The 17,858-nt window shown below is 41.4% G+C and overlaps 1 protein-coding gene across 1 annotated transcript; it reads left to right on the forward strand.

Annotated features, from left to right (window-relative positions):
- Positions 1 to 1,842: 1,842 nt before the first annotated feature.
- erbb3b (erb-b2 receptor tyrosine kinase 3b) lies at positions 1,843 to 17,550 on the forward strand. The gene is made up of 28 exons (XM_059333838.1): positions 1,843 to 2,158; positions 6,239 to 6,393; positions 6,491 to 6,677; positions 6,826 to 6,951; positions 7,027 to 7,089; positions 7,290 to 7,408; positions 8,284 to 8,425; positions 8,550 to 8,663; positions 8,739 to 8,856; positions 8,935 to 9,008; positions 9,329 to 9,419; positions 10,058 to 10,260; positions 11,094 to 11,226; positions 11,323 to 11,416; positions 12,060 to 12,217; positions 12,313 to 12,369; positions 12,985 to 13,126; positions 13,238 to 13,357; positions 13,547 to 13,645; positions 13,725 to 13,910; positions 14,296 to 14,451; positions 14,567 to 14,642; positions 14,730 to 14,876; positions 14,957 to 15,054; positions 15,474 to 15,650; positions 15,753 to 15,824; positions 15,915 to 16,206; positions 16,314 to 17,550. The coding sequence occupies exons 1-28, from the start codon at positions 2,086 to 2,088 to the stop codon at positions 17,189 to 17,191; spliced, it is 4,350 nt and encodes a 1,449-aa protein (XP_059189821.1). The 5' UTR covers positions 1,843 to 2,085; the 3' UTR covers positions 17,192 to 17,550.
- Positions 17,551 to 17,858: the final 308 nt, after the last annotated feature.

Here is a 17,858-nt window from a genome sequence, read left to right on the forward strand (position 1 = left end):
TCCTAACTGCTGCCATCAAGAGAAGTTTGGCACAATCAGGTAGTTTCCCTGTGGAACTGCTGCACTCCACATAGAGTCATTTTGTCTGGGCCAATCAGAGGGCCATGTAGGGGAGAGTGCTGCTGTGTCTCCAGGGGTGTGACAGCAGTATGTGGGTCAGAGCTGCTCCCGGGGCCACCAGCCCCCAGGGCCCCCTGCAGGACTGCCACAATAGTATCCCCAGGGCGGATGCCATAGCTGGGATTCCCACCCGTAACCGGGACACCTTCGCCCAGGGCACAGACATACTGGCAGCAGCCCCACAATCAATTCATCAATCTCTGAAGGGAGTGGCAAACTGCAAAAGGCCACAGCAGTCACCCCCACGGCTCGCCTTGGAAGGGGACAGGGCCACCAGGGCTCAGACTGAGGCGGACACCATGGTGGCCACGTGAAACCGCCCAAACTGCAGAGTCACCAGGCTTTTATTGAAGCCACTTTTCTTGACCTGACTGAGAGAATGTGAAAATAATCACCAAACATTTATGTGTTTAATTTCCACTGTGATATTTTCACTTTATACTGTCAAGCAAGAGTGAAAAATTCACACCGACTTGTTGCTTATGTAACTGACTCAAGCTGTGAAAATCTCTTCCAACTCGCTGAGTAATGCAGCTCTGCAAAGTTTTCCATCACTCAAGAGGCAAATGGACAAATCTTAGCTGATGATTTTATTAGAATAGTTTGCATTAAAAGTTATGGGTCAAATAATAATCATGTAAAAACACCACCATGTAGGTGCAAACACTGGCCGAGAGTTTACCTCCCACAGGCCCTGCAGCTCTGATATCTGAGCTCCAATCCTCAGACTCTGTCTCCTCCTGGTGGACGAAGAACTGCTGGGAGGATAGACTACTGCTACACTTTACCACATTATAATAAAAAAAAGGGTTTTATTTATTATACTTTTTAATATTTTATTTGATGACTTATAATATAGATTGAGAGATCAACATTATAATCAAATTTTCATTGAAAATGATATTAATGATTAAATGGTCTCACAAATTCCCATATGGAGATCTTTCCAAACAAACAGAGGCTGTTCATCTATCTCTTTCTCATACAAAATAAGATTAACAGCACATGTGTCAGAATCAGTTACTGATATCCATCCATTAATGAGTTGTCCCCTTCTTTTCTCTCGCAGCTCCATGTTCAGGAATCTCGCCTGCTCCGAGGCCATTTTCTCAAATTAAGCATGTTCTTGTTTTGGGTTCAGAAGTCACTTGACCATCTGACAATGTGCCCCATTGTGACACGCCGCTCCATACGCATCAAAGAGGTGATTAACCAGTTGACAGGGCTGTGGGGACAATACTGCTCTTTACTGGGAAAACAGTGCAGCCACTCACTGCACTGGGTTGCTGACTGGGAGACCACAGCACTGCTTCCACATGCAGCAGCTGACAACATGAAACCAAAATAGCTGCACATAAATGGACATATAGGGGACAGGGTGTCCACACTGCTGCATATGCAGAAAGTTTACATGACAAGGATTTGTTTGCCATATTAGAAGATGCATATTAGTAGTTAAAGGCAGTAATTCAAGGTAAAGTGCATTTATTTAAATTATGTGTTTATTGTAAGGTATTTTATTTGTTGAAAAAAAAAACAATCTCTTGCTTAAATGTAACAGAATTTTATCCGTGTGCATGCAGCACCTCGTAAAAAAAAATGACGGACCAACCTCTGATTGGTTAATGCATCAGGCTCCTGGCCAATCACATGTCGCTCTCTGAGAGGGGGGAACCCAGCGTCAAAATAAACTGCCACTTGTTCGTTGTTTTCAGTTTTTCAATTGGCGCGATTTATCTGCTCGTATTACTAATGTTTTGTGGGAAGTTTTAAAGCAGGATTTGCTTCTGTCCGTCTTTTTAACTGCCTGATATTGGATTTTTTTTCTCTTTCTCTTGTCTTGCAGAGACAGAGCGTTGGACCTGAATATTTTTTTATTCATCACTACTTTTCTACAAAATACTAGCTCCTCTGAGGACTACCTAAACCTGTGTGATATGAGTAAATCTCACTAAATAGATCAACATGATCCAGTGGGGAGTCATATTACTGTGTTTGTCATGGAGGCTACAAACAGCATCATCCCAAACCCATGAAGGTAGGACAAATTATTATTCAACATTAAAAACTCCTGTTTAATCTGTTTTGATTAGTAATTTCAAAATAAAAGCCTTTAACAGGAAAATAGTTTTGTATTATTTTCCTGTTTGAATTCATGTTGACATTCACTCTTGGTTTTCCCTCACTTCAAAAGGTCACAGCTTCTAACATGGTATGCAACTTTATTTTGTGGAATAGAAAAGAATATAATAAAAGTGATTAAAATAGAACTGATGCCATCTAGACTTGTCAGGGGTTAAGAGGGCTACATTTTATGAACTATTAACTCTCATCTCTTCTTTCCTTTGTCTAAGACCACAGAGAACGTACTGTGCTCTCCTCCTCAAGAGCTTTTTTACTGTTGCCTCTAATCAAGGCACTTAATGCAGCAATATATCACGGCTTTATGTACTGTTAGTGATGTCCAGCAGCAACTTTAATGTCCCGGTGAAGACAAAACGGCCTGCATGGTAATGACCCCAGTTGTAAAAAAAAAACGACAGCGGACAGCTGGGCCTGTTCATGGTGATATTTGCAATCTGCAGATGATTGCTTTTGTTTTGACTGTTTGGATTTTGCAGGTGTGCTTGTGCATGTGTTTTATGCATGCATGTGAGTTTTAATTACCCTAATAATAAGGACGATCATGTTATTGTCCCAGATAAGTTGTGCATTCCCATGCATGAAGATATTGGTTACCCTACAGTCATATGTCAATGTGCAATTTTCTATATAAACACACACAACAAGTGGAGTTTCAATGATTAGTCGACTGATCTATCCATAGAAAAAAGACATTAAAAATTATTTAATAATTCATTTATTTTAATGCGGAAAATGGCATAAAATTCTGTTTTTAGATTCCCTACTGTTCTCTGTTTTCTATCATATCAATCTAAAAATCTTTAAGTTTTGGATAGAACAAAACATTTAAAGATCCCTTGGACTTTGAGACCAAAAGATTAATTGAGAAAATACTCGTTGTAATATAACATAATAATTGTTAGTTGCAGCCCTAGCAAGAAGCCTCAAAGGCTGTTTATGGTGACCAACTTTACTTTAAGTGTAGCTGGAAGATTCTGGTTTGTACTTCTGCATGATCCCAATGAAGACAGGAAATGTTACTAGTGTTAACAGCTGCAGGTGTCTAATCTTTACACATAAATGACCAGCACCACAGTTTTTGTTGGTCAGTACGAGATGGTGTGCATGTCTCCTTCCGTTTACAATATTTCCCTTCCCTCTGCCAGAAAGTCCTACTCACACACGGCCCATTGTCTGTTGGTATGATCTCAGCAACACAGACCCCTCAGACGCATACACACACATGAACACACAGAAGCACTGTCTGTCACTGCATCACTCTTTAGTCACTGCGACACACTGTCCACATTTATAGCTTTATCACAATGAGGAACTTTGTCTGAGAAAAGCCCCTCTTCCCCCTCGAACCTCGGCCTCCACTCCATCAGCCCCAGGCCTGGACTGCTGCACGTACCAGGGTTACAGTCTGGTTTACTGCACTTCACATCAAACTCCAGCCAACACAGCAGACAGAACACATCAGGAAGACTCACCAAGTCCAAAAATACTGCAGCAACTTAAATATCCACCATTTATTCACCTCTAAATGACCATAAATGTTAAAGCTTCTTTGCCAACCGTTTTCAACTGCATGCTATATTTTTCATTTTTCTTCCATTCAAAGCCAATATTGGTTTCCATCAGTAGTGGAAGAAGTACTCAGAACTATTACTTAAGTAAAAGTAGCAATACCATAGAGCATAGAAATACTCTGTTACACACCTGAACAGTTGAGGCAGTGTATGAGCAGTACTCACCATTTTCACGACATGCCAATTTAAGGGTTTACAATAGACTGTATAAATAGGGGCTACATACCATCTACCATGGCCCTGCTGTCACTTTATCTGCTGCAATCTCAGAAAAGTGTTGCCATGTTTGTTATTTACATCCTGCATATCCGGCCTGACTTCTCAGATGTGCCCTCTAGTGAAAACCTCCAGTGTAAACATGCTGGGGTTACGGATTGACGAGTGACCGTGTTACTTGGCGACTTTCAGCCGAATGTGTCCACGATTAGAAAGCGTACTAGCTCATCTGACATGACACATACATACATACTCAAACAGACTCTAAAGATATTTTTTCCTTAATGAAAACGAAACAAGGTGGGCAGCTACATAATATTGTTCTCTTCCATTCCCTCATCGGCTGCTGTGACAACTACGGAGAAATCGCAATTTAACTGGGTCGCTTCTTAATTCGTAACACCGGTTCTCTACACAACGGATGGCGGAACATCTCTGGGTTGACGTGGAAAGATTGGCGAGGAGCTCAACTAATTTGAGAAAGAAAATTATTTGATTAAAACAATATATCGATACATTCCCGTTAAGGTTATTATTAACATTGTTTAAGAATGGTTGAAACTAGTTAGCAAACGAGCACAGAGGTTTGGTTTGAACAGATGACTTAAAGTTAGCTAAAAATAGGCTAATGGATAAATGGTAGAAATAAATAGCTAACGAACCAACAGTTCAAATGGATAACAGATGAAGATTGAAATAATAAATGTGACTAAAGAATTAGCTTAAAGTAACATTAATGGATAACCGGTTGAAATTGAATAAATAACGTTTACTGAAACTTAAAGCTAGCTAAAAGTAACGTTATAGAAATAGGAAGCATTAGCTAACATTAAAAGGATGTTTATTCATAAACTGTTGAGATAGCTAGCTGGACGTTTAAAAATAATGGATAATGTATTAAATTAGTTTCCTGAAAGCAGATTCATGGATACATCTAAAGCTAATTGTAGCTCTTAACTCGTAATAGTAGGAAGAGTTAATGCTATGTGACAGTTGCTATCCAAACCAACCTAAATACTGATAGGTATTAGGTCAACTGTATCACATCAGAAAGCGTTTATTGTCATCGCACAGGGTAGTACAACAAAATTTGGGGATGGGGGTGGTGATGTATGTGTATCTGTAAATGTGGAAGTTCGAGTGTGTTAGCCTGAGACCCGCCTTTGTCCAGTGCCTATCATTCCCGTCTCAGCTCGCTGGTATGACAAAAACGAAAACATAGCAGTTGCTATGGAGACAACCTTCCAAGGCCTCCAGACAGCAGCAGACAGTCAACAGGTGTCTGTGGGGGGTTGAGAGGTGGGGGCGGTGGAGGGAGAGTCTCGCTGCAGCACTCAACAGGGGAGTTTTTCCAAAAAAAACCTTGAGTCAGGGCTGTTTGGAGGGAGGCAGCAATTTTCTGCTACTCAACTTGTCATTAATAATCTTGATAAGCTCTGTTTGTGACCACAGTCTGAGTTACGACAGCTCTGCCCATCGTATCAATCATCACGAGCAGCCTTATGGGGCTTTAGACAGCTGTCACCATTTTCTGTGTATCTCGATAAACCAGAGCAAAGCCTAATCCAATCAGCAAAAGCCCTGTTATCAAGGTTCCGAATAGATAGAGGTCTTCAATGTCCTCTACGGAGAGAGCCGCCAGGCACACGATACGCCAACTCTCCATCTCCATCCATCGTGTAGCCAGCTGCAAACATCCCTTCAGGGCAGGAGGGTTCCCCCAAACCCCAGCTTCTCGTCGAGAAGATTGTGTCAATTGCATTGAGAGACCAGTTGATCAAATCCATGATTTTTTAGTTTTGAGAGCAGTGTAGAGAGAGTCTTCCAAAATAAGACAGAAGACAAGACGAGACAAGGGGAGCGAAGCAGGAAAACACACAGAGGGAGAGAGGAAAAAAAGTGTGACCACCTCTATAGAGAGCCAGAGAAGAAGAATAAATTAATAAATAAGTACATCCACTTTTATAGAAAGTTAATGAACAGTGTTATACATCTGGAACTTAAATAAGGAATCAATCAATGATGAGTTAACCGAATCTGACAGGGCTGTTAGGGTACATCAGACCAAACGTTGGGAATCACTGATGTAAATTAAAGTCACATGGGATCTGTAGTGGATAGGCTAAACGTGTAAAAAAAAAAAAAGTCCCTTAATCATAAAGTTATGTGTGTCTCTTCCCTGTCAGTGGTGTGTCCCGGTACACAGAACGGACTGAGCTCCACAGGATCTCAGGAGACTCAGTACAACCTGATTAAAGACCGGTATGATGGCTGTGAGATCATCATGGGAAATCTGGAGATCACTCAGATTGAGAATAACTGGGACTTCTCCTTCCTCAAGGTAAAACTCATCCTCTTCCTCTCCACGTGGTGTTCCACCTGATTTGTATGTACAAGATGTAGCTAAATGTGTGTCCCTTTCTTATTTTTTCCTCCAGACAATCCGTGAGGTGACTGGCTATGTCCTCATTGCCATGAACCACTTTCAGGAGATTCCTCTAGGGCAACTACGGGTCATTAGAGGAAACAGCCTTTATGAGAGACGCTTTGCTCTCTCTGTCTTCTTCAACTACCCCAAGGACGGCTCTAATGGCCTGCGACAGCTGGGGCTCGCAAATCTGACAGGTAAAGAGGGTTTACAGATCAAATAAAAGCATGGACAAAGCATGGCTGTTCTTCGAAGTAAGGTTCTTTAAAAACGGTGGAAAGACACACAAGATGTGCAGATATAGTATACAGTCTCTGTGTCTAATTCCTCACTGTTTCATCACAGAGATTCTGAAGGGAGGAGTACAGATCATCAACAACAAATACCTGAGTTACGGCCCCTGGATCTTCTGGCAAGATATCATCAGAGACACCAGTGCTCCAATTGACATCCAGTACAATGGAGAGAGAGGTCAGTGTTAGAATATTCATAACCTCAAATTTTTATATTGTCTCTTTTAAAAACTACTGCCTCTCTTTCTCTCAGGCCCGTGCCACAAATCGTGTGAAGATTATTGCTGGGGGCCAAACGGGGACCAGTGTCAGATCTGTGAGTGTTCAATTGTTCTGTTTCTCTCTGTGTTTTGTCTTTCTCCTCCTCCTCGTCCTTATTTCCCCTCACTGACTGCCTCTCTTCATAGACAGAAATACAGAGACAGAGGGAGAGAGAGGCACACACAAAGACACAATACAAACACACACATGCACATTCGTGACCTCTGTTCAACCTGTCTCTCCTGTGTGTCGCAGTGACGAAGACGGTGTGCGCTCCGCAGTGTAATGGCCGCTGTTTTGGGACGAGCCCCAGGGACTGCTGTCACATAGAGTGTGCAGCGGGATGTAAAGGCCCTCTAGACGTGGACTGTTTTGTAAGTGCTCCATCTTTGATAAAATGTAGAGAAAGGCAGTCTTTGCAGGGTTTTCATCCTTTAGTAACAAAGGAGGCTAAAAATAAGCTTTTTTTTCCCAAACTGTTTTGCCTCTTTAATGGGAATAAATGTTTTGCTTCCTAGTTGCAATTCTATGCTTCTAATCACAATGGAGTCTATTGAAATAAACACATTAGAAAGTCAAAGGTTTTATGGACTTCACAAGTGGGTTTTATCCAATTAGAAGCTGCATGCTCTTTTGAGAAAACTATTGTTTTTGTTACAGTGATACCTTACATTAATGTGATTTGGAAATCCCCTTTAAACCCACTTTATTTTTGCTATTTTATCATTGGACAGTAATACAGTTGTGCATGCAAACCATTTTCAAAAATAATTGTATTTTTGTTGGTTCATCTAATATTTTTAACATCTGCAAAACAAAAACAATTTCACATTATTCTTTTTCAGCTTGTGAGAAAAAATATTTTAGGGTAGAGCTGCAACAGTTAGTCAGTTGAAAGGAAAATAATGGACAACTAATTTGATGGTCAAATACTATATAAATATTTTTTCATGCATAATTTGAAGAAAATGCTGTTCTCAGCTTCTCAAATGTGAAGATTTCCTCAACTTTTTATTTTGGACTGGCAAATCAAGACATTCAAAGACATTTGCTGACATTTTCAAATTATTAATCAAATTATTAATTGATAAGGACAATAATCATTAGTTGCAGCCCAGTTAAGGGCAATAAAACACAGAGACAACAAAATTACAATGCTCGTACGCTTATTTCTAGCAGGGTGCAGGGGTGAGTGGATGTGAGTTTTCTTTTAATGTATCTTATCTTGTGTTTGTGTGTATCTGTGTAGGCATGTCGTCATTTCAATGACTCTGGAGCCTGCGTGCCTCAATGTCCCCAAACTTTGATCTATAACAAACAGACGTTTCAAATGGAGACCAACCCTAATGCCAAATATCAGTATGGATCCATCTGTGTCTCCCAGTGTCCAAGTGAGTGGCCTGTGTTTATTTGTCTGTTTCTATCAAACCTGAGGTGATGCTCGGTCTTAAACAGTGCCAGCGATTCAACTGTCTCTTATTACGATTATCAACATTGTTTTCTTTCTCCTTGCAGCCCATTTTGTAGTGGACGGTAGCTCCTGTGTGAGCGTTTGTCCTCCAGACAAGATGGAGGTGGAGAGAGAAGGCCAGAGGCAGTGTGAGCTCTGCAGTGGACTCTGCCCAAAAGGTAGACACAAATAAATACTTTCTACTTTTTACACTAGTATATTTGTCAGTCATAATGACAGTGTTTTCCCTGTAGTGTGTGAAGGCACTGGTGCTGAACACAGACAGACAGTGGACTCCAGCAACATCGACAGTTTCATCAACTGCACCAAGATCCAGGGCAGCCTTCACTTCCTGGTCACAGGGATTCTTGGGTAATTGTCTGCCCTGCACAATGAATCTCAGAGTGATACAGTGAGCTTGTTCATATTGTGTGCTTTTATTCTTTATAGAGATGACTTTAAAAACATCCCGCCACTGGATGCCAAAAAGCTGGAAGTGTTCCGCACCGTCAGAGAAATAACAGGTTCGTATATACAGAAGAGTTTGTTGATGCTAATAATGGATCATTACGTTTAGTGATGATTTTGCACGTTTTTGCAGGTTTAAAGGTACGATATATATGAAAATCCTTTGATATTAATGACACCGGTGGTCGTTAAGTTTACTTTATCAGCTGATGTTATGAAGCAACTAATGTTGGGTCAGCAGAGTTTGTGTCTCTCTATATCTGCATTTTTCTATTTCATCTGGAAAATGTAATATGCTATTAATAGCCTAATAGATTAAACTTCCCTTCCAGTCCTTGAAACATATTTTAATGTTATCACTGTGTTTGATTGTCAGATATCCTGAACATCCAGTCGTGGCCCAAAGAACTGAATGATCTGTCTGTTTTCTCAAGTCTCACAACCATTCAAGGGAGGTCACTCTACAAGTAAGGCTTATTTACACACACTGACCTGTATTTTTGTTAATGTGTTATTTGGGGTATGTAGAGAGGAAGTTAAATCAGTAAAATACAATAAATTAACCTGATAAAACAAATTATCTGTCAACAAGATTTTCTTCTATAAGCAGTATTATGGTTGAATACATAAAAGCTGCTTTATACCTCGGGTTGGTTCTGACTCTTGTGTCCCAAACTCATATCAATCTGTATTACATGTTAATTGTGTTGCATAACCATGTGTCATTTCTGCTCTCTCACACACTATACAACACCCTCCTGTCTGCTATAAGCTGCTGTCTGTGTTAACACCTCATGACGAGCCCCCTGTGCATTTTGCTAACACTTTCTAACCTCTCTCTTCTCTATCTATGCTTCACAGCTGTGAGGAGGTATGGATTGTGTGCGTGTGTGTGTGTGTGTGTGTGTGTGTGTGTATGTGTGTGTGTGTGTGTGTGATCCAGCTAATCAAGAGCATGCCATTTTGCTTAGAACTGAAATATAATCTACAGATATAAACCAGTTGTTTTATATTTGCTGTGGTTTAAATGTTTTTCCAGCTAACTTAAATGTTTTTTGTGTGTTTCCTTTTTTGTGTGTTTCCTTCTCCAACCCCCCAATCAAAGGCGTTTTTCTCTGATGGTGATGCGCATCCACACTCTTACCTCACTGGGTCTGCGCTCTCTCCGGGAGATCAGTGACGGCAGTGTGTACATCAGTCAGAATGCCAACCTCTGTTACCACCACACTGTCAACTGGGCGCAGCTGTTCAGAGGCCACAGAGTTCGAATCAACAACCTCAACACCAACAGGCCGCTGGCAGAGTGTGGTGAGGGCAAACAGAAAAAAACCTGTCAATAATCCAAACAAATCATGTTATCTTTAATTTCATTTAATGTTTATTTATGGAGGAACAAGTATGTAACCAATGCCACACACTTACTTATATATTTTCAATGCCCATCCCCAGAGGGCCTTTACAATACATACAATACATAAAACTTACACAAGAACTCACAGTACAAAACACAAACTCAACAATAGGTGCACACATTAAAAACACACAACACAGAACCCAACAAGAAAAAAACAAAACAACACAAGACACAAACTAATACAATAATGCACCCATTTATTCACCTACATGACTGATCTTCTTTAAAAACGGTTTAATTTTAAGTTTAAAATGACCCCAGTCAGGAGGTCATTCGGGATTTACACTGGTGATGTAAAACATGATGTAGCTACACTTCAGTTACAGCCTTAAGTTCAGTTATATAACAGTCAAATAATTAGGCTAACTTTTGGTTTCACACAGGACACATACACCAGTCTTCTGGGTCAATTTTGTTGTTTATTGTTTATTTTTTTGATATTTCAAGCATCCCTCCAGACCACCGCAAGTAGACCTTGTTGTTCTTCCGTCTTAGCATTGTTCTTAACTGCTGCAGCCACTAGAAATGGGTCTTTATAAGCAGCTGTAAAAACGACCCATGGGGTTATATTTGGACAGCATACTTTTGTTATTATATAAAATGTTACCAACTATACTTTTATAAATCTCTATATTGGTATATTGCATATATATGGTCAGAAAAATAACTCCACATAAGCCATCTCCTTCAATTTCCCAATGTTTTTCTCACATTGTCGTGTGTGCAGTTGCAGAGGGCCACGTGTGTGACCCGCTGTGTTCAGACTCAGGATGCTGGGGCCCGGGGCCCGACCAGTGTCTCTCCTGTAGGAACTACAGTCGAGAGGGCACATGTGTGGGCAGCTGTAATTTCTACACTGGGTCAGTAGATACATGTACATTTTGATATTCTTACTGATTTGTGTTGAATTTATTCATTTTATCTGACTATATATTTTTTGAATATTGTGTTCACAGAGCTCCGAGGGAATTTGCAGGCTCTGATGGCGAGTGTGTCGCATGTCATCCAGAGTGTAAACCGCAGAGTGGGAAAGTCAGCTGTACTGGACTGGTAATCACTTTCTTTGGTAGTAAACTGTTTGCCATTACATGGAATTAAATCTTCCATGCATTTGGATATTTACCTAGTCACTATGTATTTGGAGGGCATGACCCAACAAAAACTAAAATCTGTCCTGCTACACTGGCATTTTATCTTAATGGTTTTCGGGGGGACATGTCAAATGCCCCCCAAATCACTTTTTACATTTTCAGATTGTTTTACTTTGTCTTGCCACTTTTGAACCTGAACCTACACCAATCGGACAGTAATATTACCACTGTCAAGGCATGGATTACTGATTGCCCTACAGTAGAAGAAATCTGCATGGATCACCATCTAAATTACTGAAAGATATCTGATTTGTATCTCTCAAAAGACTTTAAACCTTTGATGCAATCTGCAACAAATGTCAACAAAATGCTGACTATGTTGGTGGGTTCTTCCATTAAGAAATGTTTTATAAACTCTCTGCCACTCCTCGTCCATTTTATTAAAAAATATGTGCAGTAGCTGATCGACTTTATGTGCTGAAATCTACATAAAGACAGTTTTTTGCACAATGTCATGTTCATGTTCATTGCAGGTTTCAAAGTCTCCCTGTAGAGCAATATATAACCTCTGATTGCCTTACCCTCCTCTCTTTCTCTGACAGGGTGCAGACATGTGTGTGGCGTGTGCCAACCTTCGAGATGGTCCGTACTGCATGTCCTCCTGTCCCACTGGAGTGAACGATGGACAGAAGGGACTGATCTTCAAATACCCCAACAGGGAGGGTCACTGTGAACCATGTCACCACAACTGCACACAGGGGTGAGAATGAACTCAGAGTATTTGTGTATAGTTTTATGTTTCCATCTGTAGATGTGTAACAATAATCAAATCAATGGTGTGTTTATCTGTTACAGATGTTCAGGCCCAGGATTAAATGACTGTTTGGAACCAGCCAGGCTGGCAGTAAGCAGGTGAGTGTTGCCCCCTGCTGGTGAATACAAAACACTACACTGCCATCACAACTCACTGTGATACACCAAGACATTTTATAAAGACATGGGAAACAAAAGAATTAACTGGAAATAAAAGTATAAAAAGAAAAAGAAAATGACCCATTTTTGCTTCTGTCTGTCTCTGCAGTCCTGTGCTTCTTTTTATACATTCGTGTTTTTCCTTGTACAGTAATTTAAATGAATGAATGAATTTGCCATGATAAATATGTTTTTAATAATTTTGCACATCCTTCACAAAACAACTGTACCTCATTCTAAAACAGTTATATTGTTCACAAAGGTATACTATAATTCACCCTTTTTTATTGTCATTTTTCTATTTTCTATTTATCTTTCTCAATGGTTACTATCTTTGTCTTTATTTTTTTAATCATCTTAAATGTTTATATTTATTGCATACACCAGACTTCAAGGCAAATTCCTTGTTAGTGAAAACCTCCTTCAGATGTAAAACTATGCAAACCCTTTTTAACTATCTTTTGCAAGTGTTATATCTTTTTTGCCTTTTGTAGTGTGTTTCTGACGTTTCCACACTGTATCCTCATCATAGTATCTCTCTGCTTCACTCTGCAGTGGTCAGATCACAGGCATAGCTTTAGGTGTCCCGGCTGGCTTGATTTTCTGCCTGGTGTTGTTTTTCCTTGGTGTGCTGTACCACCGAGGCCTGGCCATCCGCCGCAAGAGAGCCATGAGGAGGTACCTGGAGAGTGGAGAGGTGAGACTTTAGAGGCCAGCCAACCCCATGAGCTTCCTTTGCTTTAAATGGTACATGCATTTGCTTTCAAAGAGAAAAAATATCACCTAGGAATTTATCTTGTGTTGGCAGAGCTTTGAGCCACTGGGTCCCGGAGAGAAAGGTACCAAGGTTCACGCTCGCATCCTGAGGCCCTCAGAGCTGAAAAAAATCAAAGCTCTTGGCTCGGGAGTTTTTGGCACAGTGCACAAGGTAATTATTAACCTATTTGGCTCTGTGCACATCCATTGATTATACACTGATGTATGTGCTATGTTTGCTTTTTACTCTTCCTGTAAGTCGCTTTGGATAAAAGCGTCTGCTAAATGACTAAATGTAAATGTAAATGCTATTACAGTTTTAGTCTCACAGACTCCTGTGAACTGATGTGATCTGTTTAAGGGTTTTTGGACTCCAGAGGGAGAAACAGTGAAGATCCCTGTGGCCATTAAGACCATCCAGGATAGCTCAGGCCGACAGACCTTCACTGAGATAACTGATGTGAGAGCTTCTTATACCCCTCTAAAGATCAATATATCATAAAATTGTGGTGTTTTTAAAAAACTTTTTCTCTGTGCAGCATATGCTGTCAATGGGCAGCCTGGACCATCCCTACATCGTTAGGCTGCTGGGCATCTGTCCAGGTTCCACTCTGCAACTGGTGACCCAGCTCAGTTCACAGGGCTCCTTACTGGAGCACATTAGGCACAACAAGAACAGCCTGGACCCCCAGCGCCTGCTCAACTGGTGTGTGCAGATTGCAAAAGTGAGTGCTTCATGAATTACAGACTTTTCGACTTTTCTTATCAAATCTTATGAATTTAGGCTGCATGATGGTGGATTTTTGCAGATATACGATACTTTGGCATTAAGATTCTCTTGTAGTGGAATTAAAATATTATTATGCCCACTGTCGTCGCCCACTGGCAGATGCAGAGATTAAATACTTTTCACATGAATGTTCACATTTACTGGACAAAATAAGAAACCTACATCAGCGTAAAGTAAAAAGTTCATTTCTAGCCAATATTTAATTTTAAAGCTTCTATCTGCCAATATCAGTAACATGCCGATATCATCATGTATCCCTATTGTGAATAAGTTGTCAGATTAAATATGTTGCTTCGACTCAATTTACTTCTGTGACTCAGGGTATGTACTACCTGGAGGAGCACTGCATGGTCCACAGGAACCTGGCTGCCCGCAACATCCTGCTAAAGAATGACTACCAGGTCCAGATCTCTGACTACGGCGTGGCAGACCTCCTTTATCCCGACGACAAGAAATATGTCTACACTGACACCAAGGTTGTTATGACTCATTCTGTTTGAGCTGCACTGAATTGTTGAGTCACATTTTTCACTGTGCTTTCCAGTAATGGCAACAAATCAATGCTTGTCTGCAACTTGTCTTTTTATCTAGACACCTATAAAATGGATGGCACTGGAGAGCATCTTGTTTCGAAGATACACTCATCAAAGTGATGTTTGGAGTTATGGTAAGAGGTTGTCCGTTTGATAAAATTAACTTCCCTCTTGAAAGCTGGCAGGGAGCATTTTAATGTGGCGTCTCTCTTCGCCGACAGGGGTGACAGTGTGGGAGATGATGTCGTTCGGGGCGGAGCCGTATGCATCTGTGCAGCCTCAGGAGGTGCCGAGTCTCCTGGAGAAGGGCGAACGGCTGTCACAGCCCCACATCTGCACTATAGACGTCTACATGGTCATGGTTAAATGTGAGTGTGATAAAACATCACAGCCGGTATGCACGACCATACAAAGACATGACGTGACTTGTTTCACTTCTTCTCTTTAGGCTGGATGATTGATGAAAATATTAGGCCGACCTTCAAAGAGCTGGCCAATGACTTTACTCGCATGGCAAGAGACCCACCAAGATATCTAGTCATCAAGGTGAGGCTATCAGCGTGATTTTTTTTTTAAAGCTAAAAGCACTGGCTGTTTACTGAGACCGTATAGGAATACTGCACCCTATATCAATTGCTCAACGTGTGTTACCTTAAATTCTGGAAGAAAATGTGTCTTGCATGGCTCCACAGTGAACGCAGAATCTGAAAACATAGGAAATTCTTTTTAATTGACCTAGACTGTATAAATAATACTCATATAGTTTTGCTGTTGCTGAACAAAGCCTCCACTTAGTTCAATTCATCAAGTATTTTCTTGGTTTTCTGATGCTTTGTTCACTATGGAGGAAAGTTAGAACATTTTCTTTGAAGATTGAAAGTAACATGGGGGGAGCACTGGTACACACTGGCCATTTTAAGGGTGAAGTATTCCTTTAAACCCTGTACCTCCATGTCATCTTATAGTTGGAAGGAGAAGAAGCTGCCTCAGTAGAGATCCATCGAAGAGAATCAGAGCGAGGGCTTCTGGATGCAGATTTGGAAGACCAAGATGAGAACGGACTGGAGGACGGTTTGACTACTCCCCCACTCCAACACTCTCCATCTTGGAGTTTGTCTCGTTCACGGATTAATTCTTACAGGGTAATAAAATACACCTTATTTGTGAGAATATTTTGGGATTATTGTGACCAGATCAGATGCAAAGTTACCAGCACAAAACACATTTTCTTCCCTGATTTGTAGAGTGGTACCTCTCAGGCCGGAGCCACTGGATACCTGCCAATGACCCCGAGCCCTGTGGACAGCATTCGCCAGGTGATACAGACTCACACATTCAAACACACTAAAATGGATACATTTTTACGAGCTACAGCATCAGTTCATGTCTTTGTCTTTCTGTCTCAGCTGTGGCGTCAGAGGTCTCGGCTGAGCTCGGTGCGGACGCTGCCCGAGAGGTCAGAGTTCAGGGGGAGTGCCAGAGAGGCAGAGCTGCGTGAGGAAGGGTTACGGACTGGGAGTCTCCACAGGGCCAGGTTTGGCTCCGAGAGGGGCACTCCTCGTATTTCCATCAACCGGCACAGGAAACTCTCATCAGCGTCAAGTCCATCCTCATATAAAGTGTGGACAGCAGAGGAAGAGGAGGAGATGGACCATTATGGCTATGTCCTGGCTGGGTCACCTGTAACTCCAGAGAGAGGTAAATTAGCAGGATGACATATTATTTGCTTGACTGTTTTGAGAGCAATTAATGAAGCTACTGCCCCCTCATCTTTTTCATTCTGCATATTCTGTCATGTCTTACAGTCCATAAAATCCTTCATTCCGGGCGAAGAAACTCAAGACTCAAGAATAATCTGTCTCTCGTGGTGATAAATCCCTCCCAGGAGTATGAAATCATGACAAAGGAGCCTGGAGCTACTCTTTGCTCGACCAGTGGCGTCTTATCACAGACGGAAGCTCTCTGTCGTAAAATCTCACCTTTGCCCTCACCGACCTTCATGGCTCCGCTGCCTGTAGAGGACACAGCACATGTGGAAACTCTGACATCAGCTGTAAGGAGTAAGCAGGAAGATGAGGGCTGTGAAGGAAGTGCAGAGCAAAGAGACTCCACAGAGAAACATCAGCTAACTTGGGACTCTGACAGTGCGATCAGAGCTGTGGATGACCCAGGAGAGACAGATCAAGGGATTGGCAGGTATGAATACATGGATATCCGGCGATCCGACTCTACGGAGGGACAGGATCCAGCATCTGAGACACGTAGGACTCAAACATCTGCAGCAGAGACGGAGGACCTAACCGTGGAGGTGTTGAAAAAAGAGCTTGAGGAGGAAGAAGAAGAGGACAAGCACCAGAACACAAATAAACAACCTGCACTTCAGGGGGATCTGGTCATGCCCAGGCCAGATGTGCTCACAGCTGGGGGAGAAATGGTGGAGGAGTATGAGGAGATGACCGGATTTGGAGTGTTGCCCAGTGGGTGGGAGCAGGCAGACTACCAGAACCTCCCAGTGAAGGGGAGGGCTGTTTCTGAGGAGATGGGCAGTGGCAGGTGTGCAGGGATCGGGGGATACATCAAGGTGTGTGCTGGCATGGGGGAGCCTGGCAGCAACACATCATTTGACAACCCAGACTACTGGCACAGCAGACTGTTCATCAAGCCAGATGCCGTACGCACCTAATCATGTGGACTGGGACAGAGATTTAATAGTAACAGTAACTTTAGTTCCTGTCATAAATGTGAGTTGGCTTGTAAAGTTTTCCAGCTTTTTTTCTTTGAGTTGCAGCATCCAACAAGCTTTGAAATATGAAGATGATAAAAGAAATACACACGAGTGTCATTCCACAGTTTTATGCAGTAAATAAATGTTTATGAAACCAACTGTGAGTGGATACAGAACCACAAAATACACTCACCGGCCACTTTGTTAGGTATACTTATAGAATCTAATGTGAGCCGAAACAACAGCTCGGCCATAAATTCTACCTTTACAAAGATATTTTCAGTTTTTATTGACACTTCAGAAAGGTATTTAATTCATTTTTACTACATGTTTATTTTTGAGGTTGCAGTCCACTGCTTTTGAACTGGCCTGCATTATATTGAGGTGTTTCTAATATTTTGGCCACCCTATTTACATGCAAAAGGGCCTGATTATTAGAAACACCTGTCAATAGAGTGCACTCAAGTAACACTGCCATCGACGATGACCTTAATAACAAACATTTAGCAGAATTATTACCTTTCTGACAGTGTCAACAAAAAACTAGTATAGCTGTTTTGGATTGCATTATATTGTGTAGCTGCATTATATTGTGTGGCTGCACCTGATTTAGTGAGTGTATGGT

This window comes from Centropristis striata, chromosome 5 (assembly GCF_030273125.1).
Source record: "Centropristis striata isolate RG_2023a ecotype Rhode Island chromosome 5, C.striata_1.0, whole genome shotgun sequence".
NCBI lineage: Eukaryota > Metazoa > Chordata > Actinopteri > Perciformes > Serranidae > Centropristis > Centropristis striata.

What these genes read in the sequence shown, in the direction of transcription:
- erbb3b (XM_059333838.1), top strand. Translation starts at nt 2,086, where the DNA reads ATGATCCAGTGGGGAGTCATATTACTGTGTTTGTCATGGAGGCTACAA. An exon ending in AGCTGTAATTTCTACACTGG is followed by an intron (nt 11,227 to 11,322) that starts GTCAGTAGATAC and finishes TTGTGTTCACAG; the next exon opens with AGCTCCGAGGGAATTTGCAG. An exon ending in TTTTTGGCACAGTGCACAAG is followed by an intron (nt 13,358 to 13,546) that starts GTAATTATTAAC and finishes GATCTGTTTAAG; the next exon opens with GGTTTTTGGACTCCAGAGGG.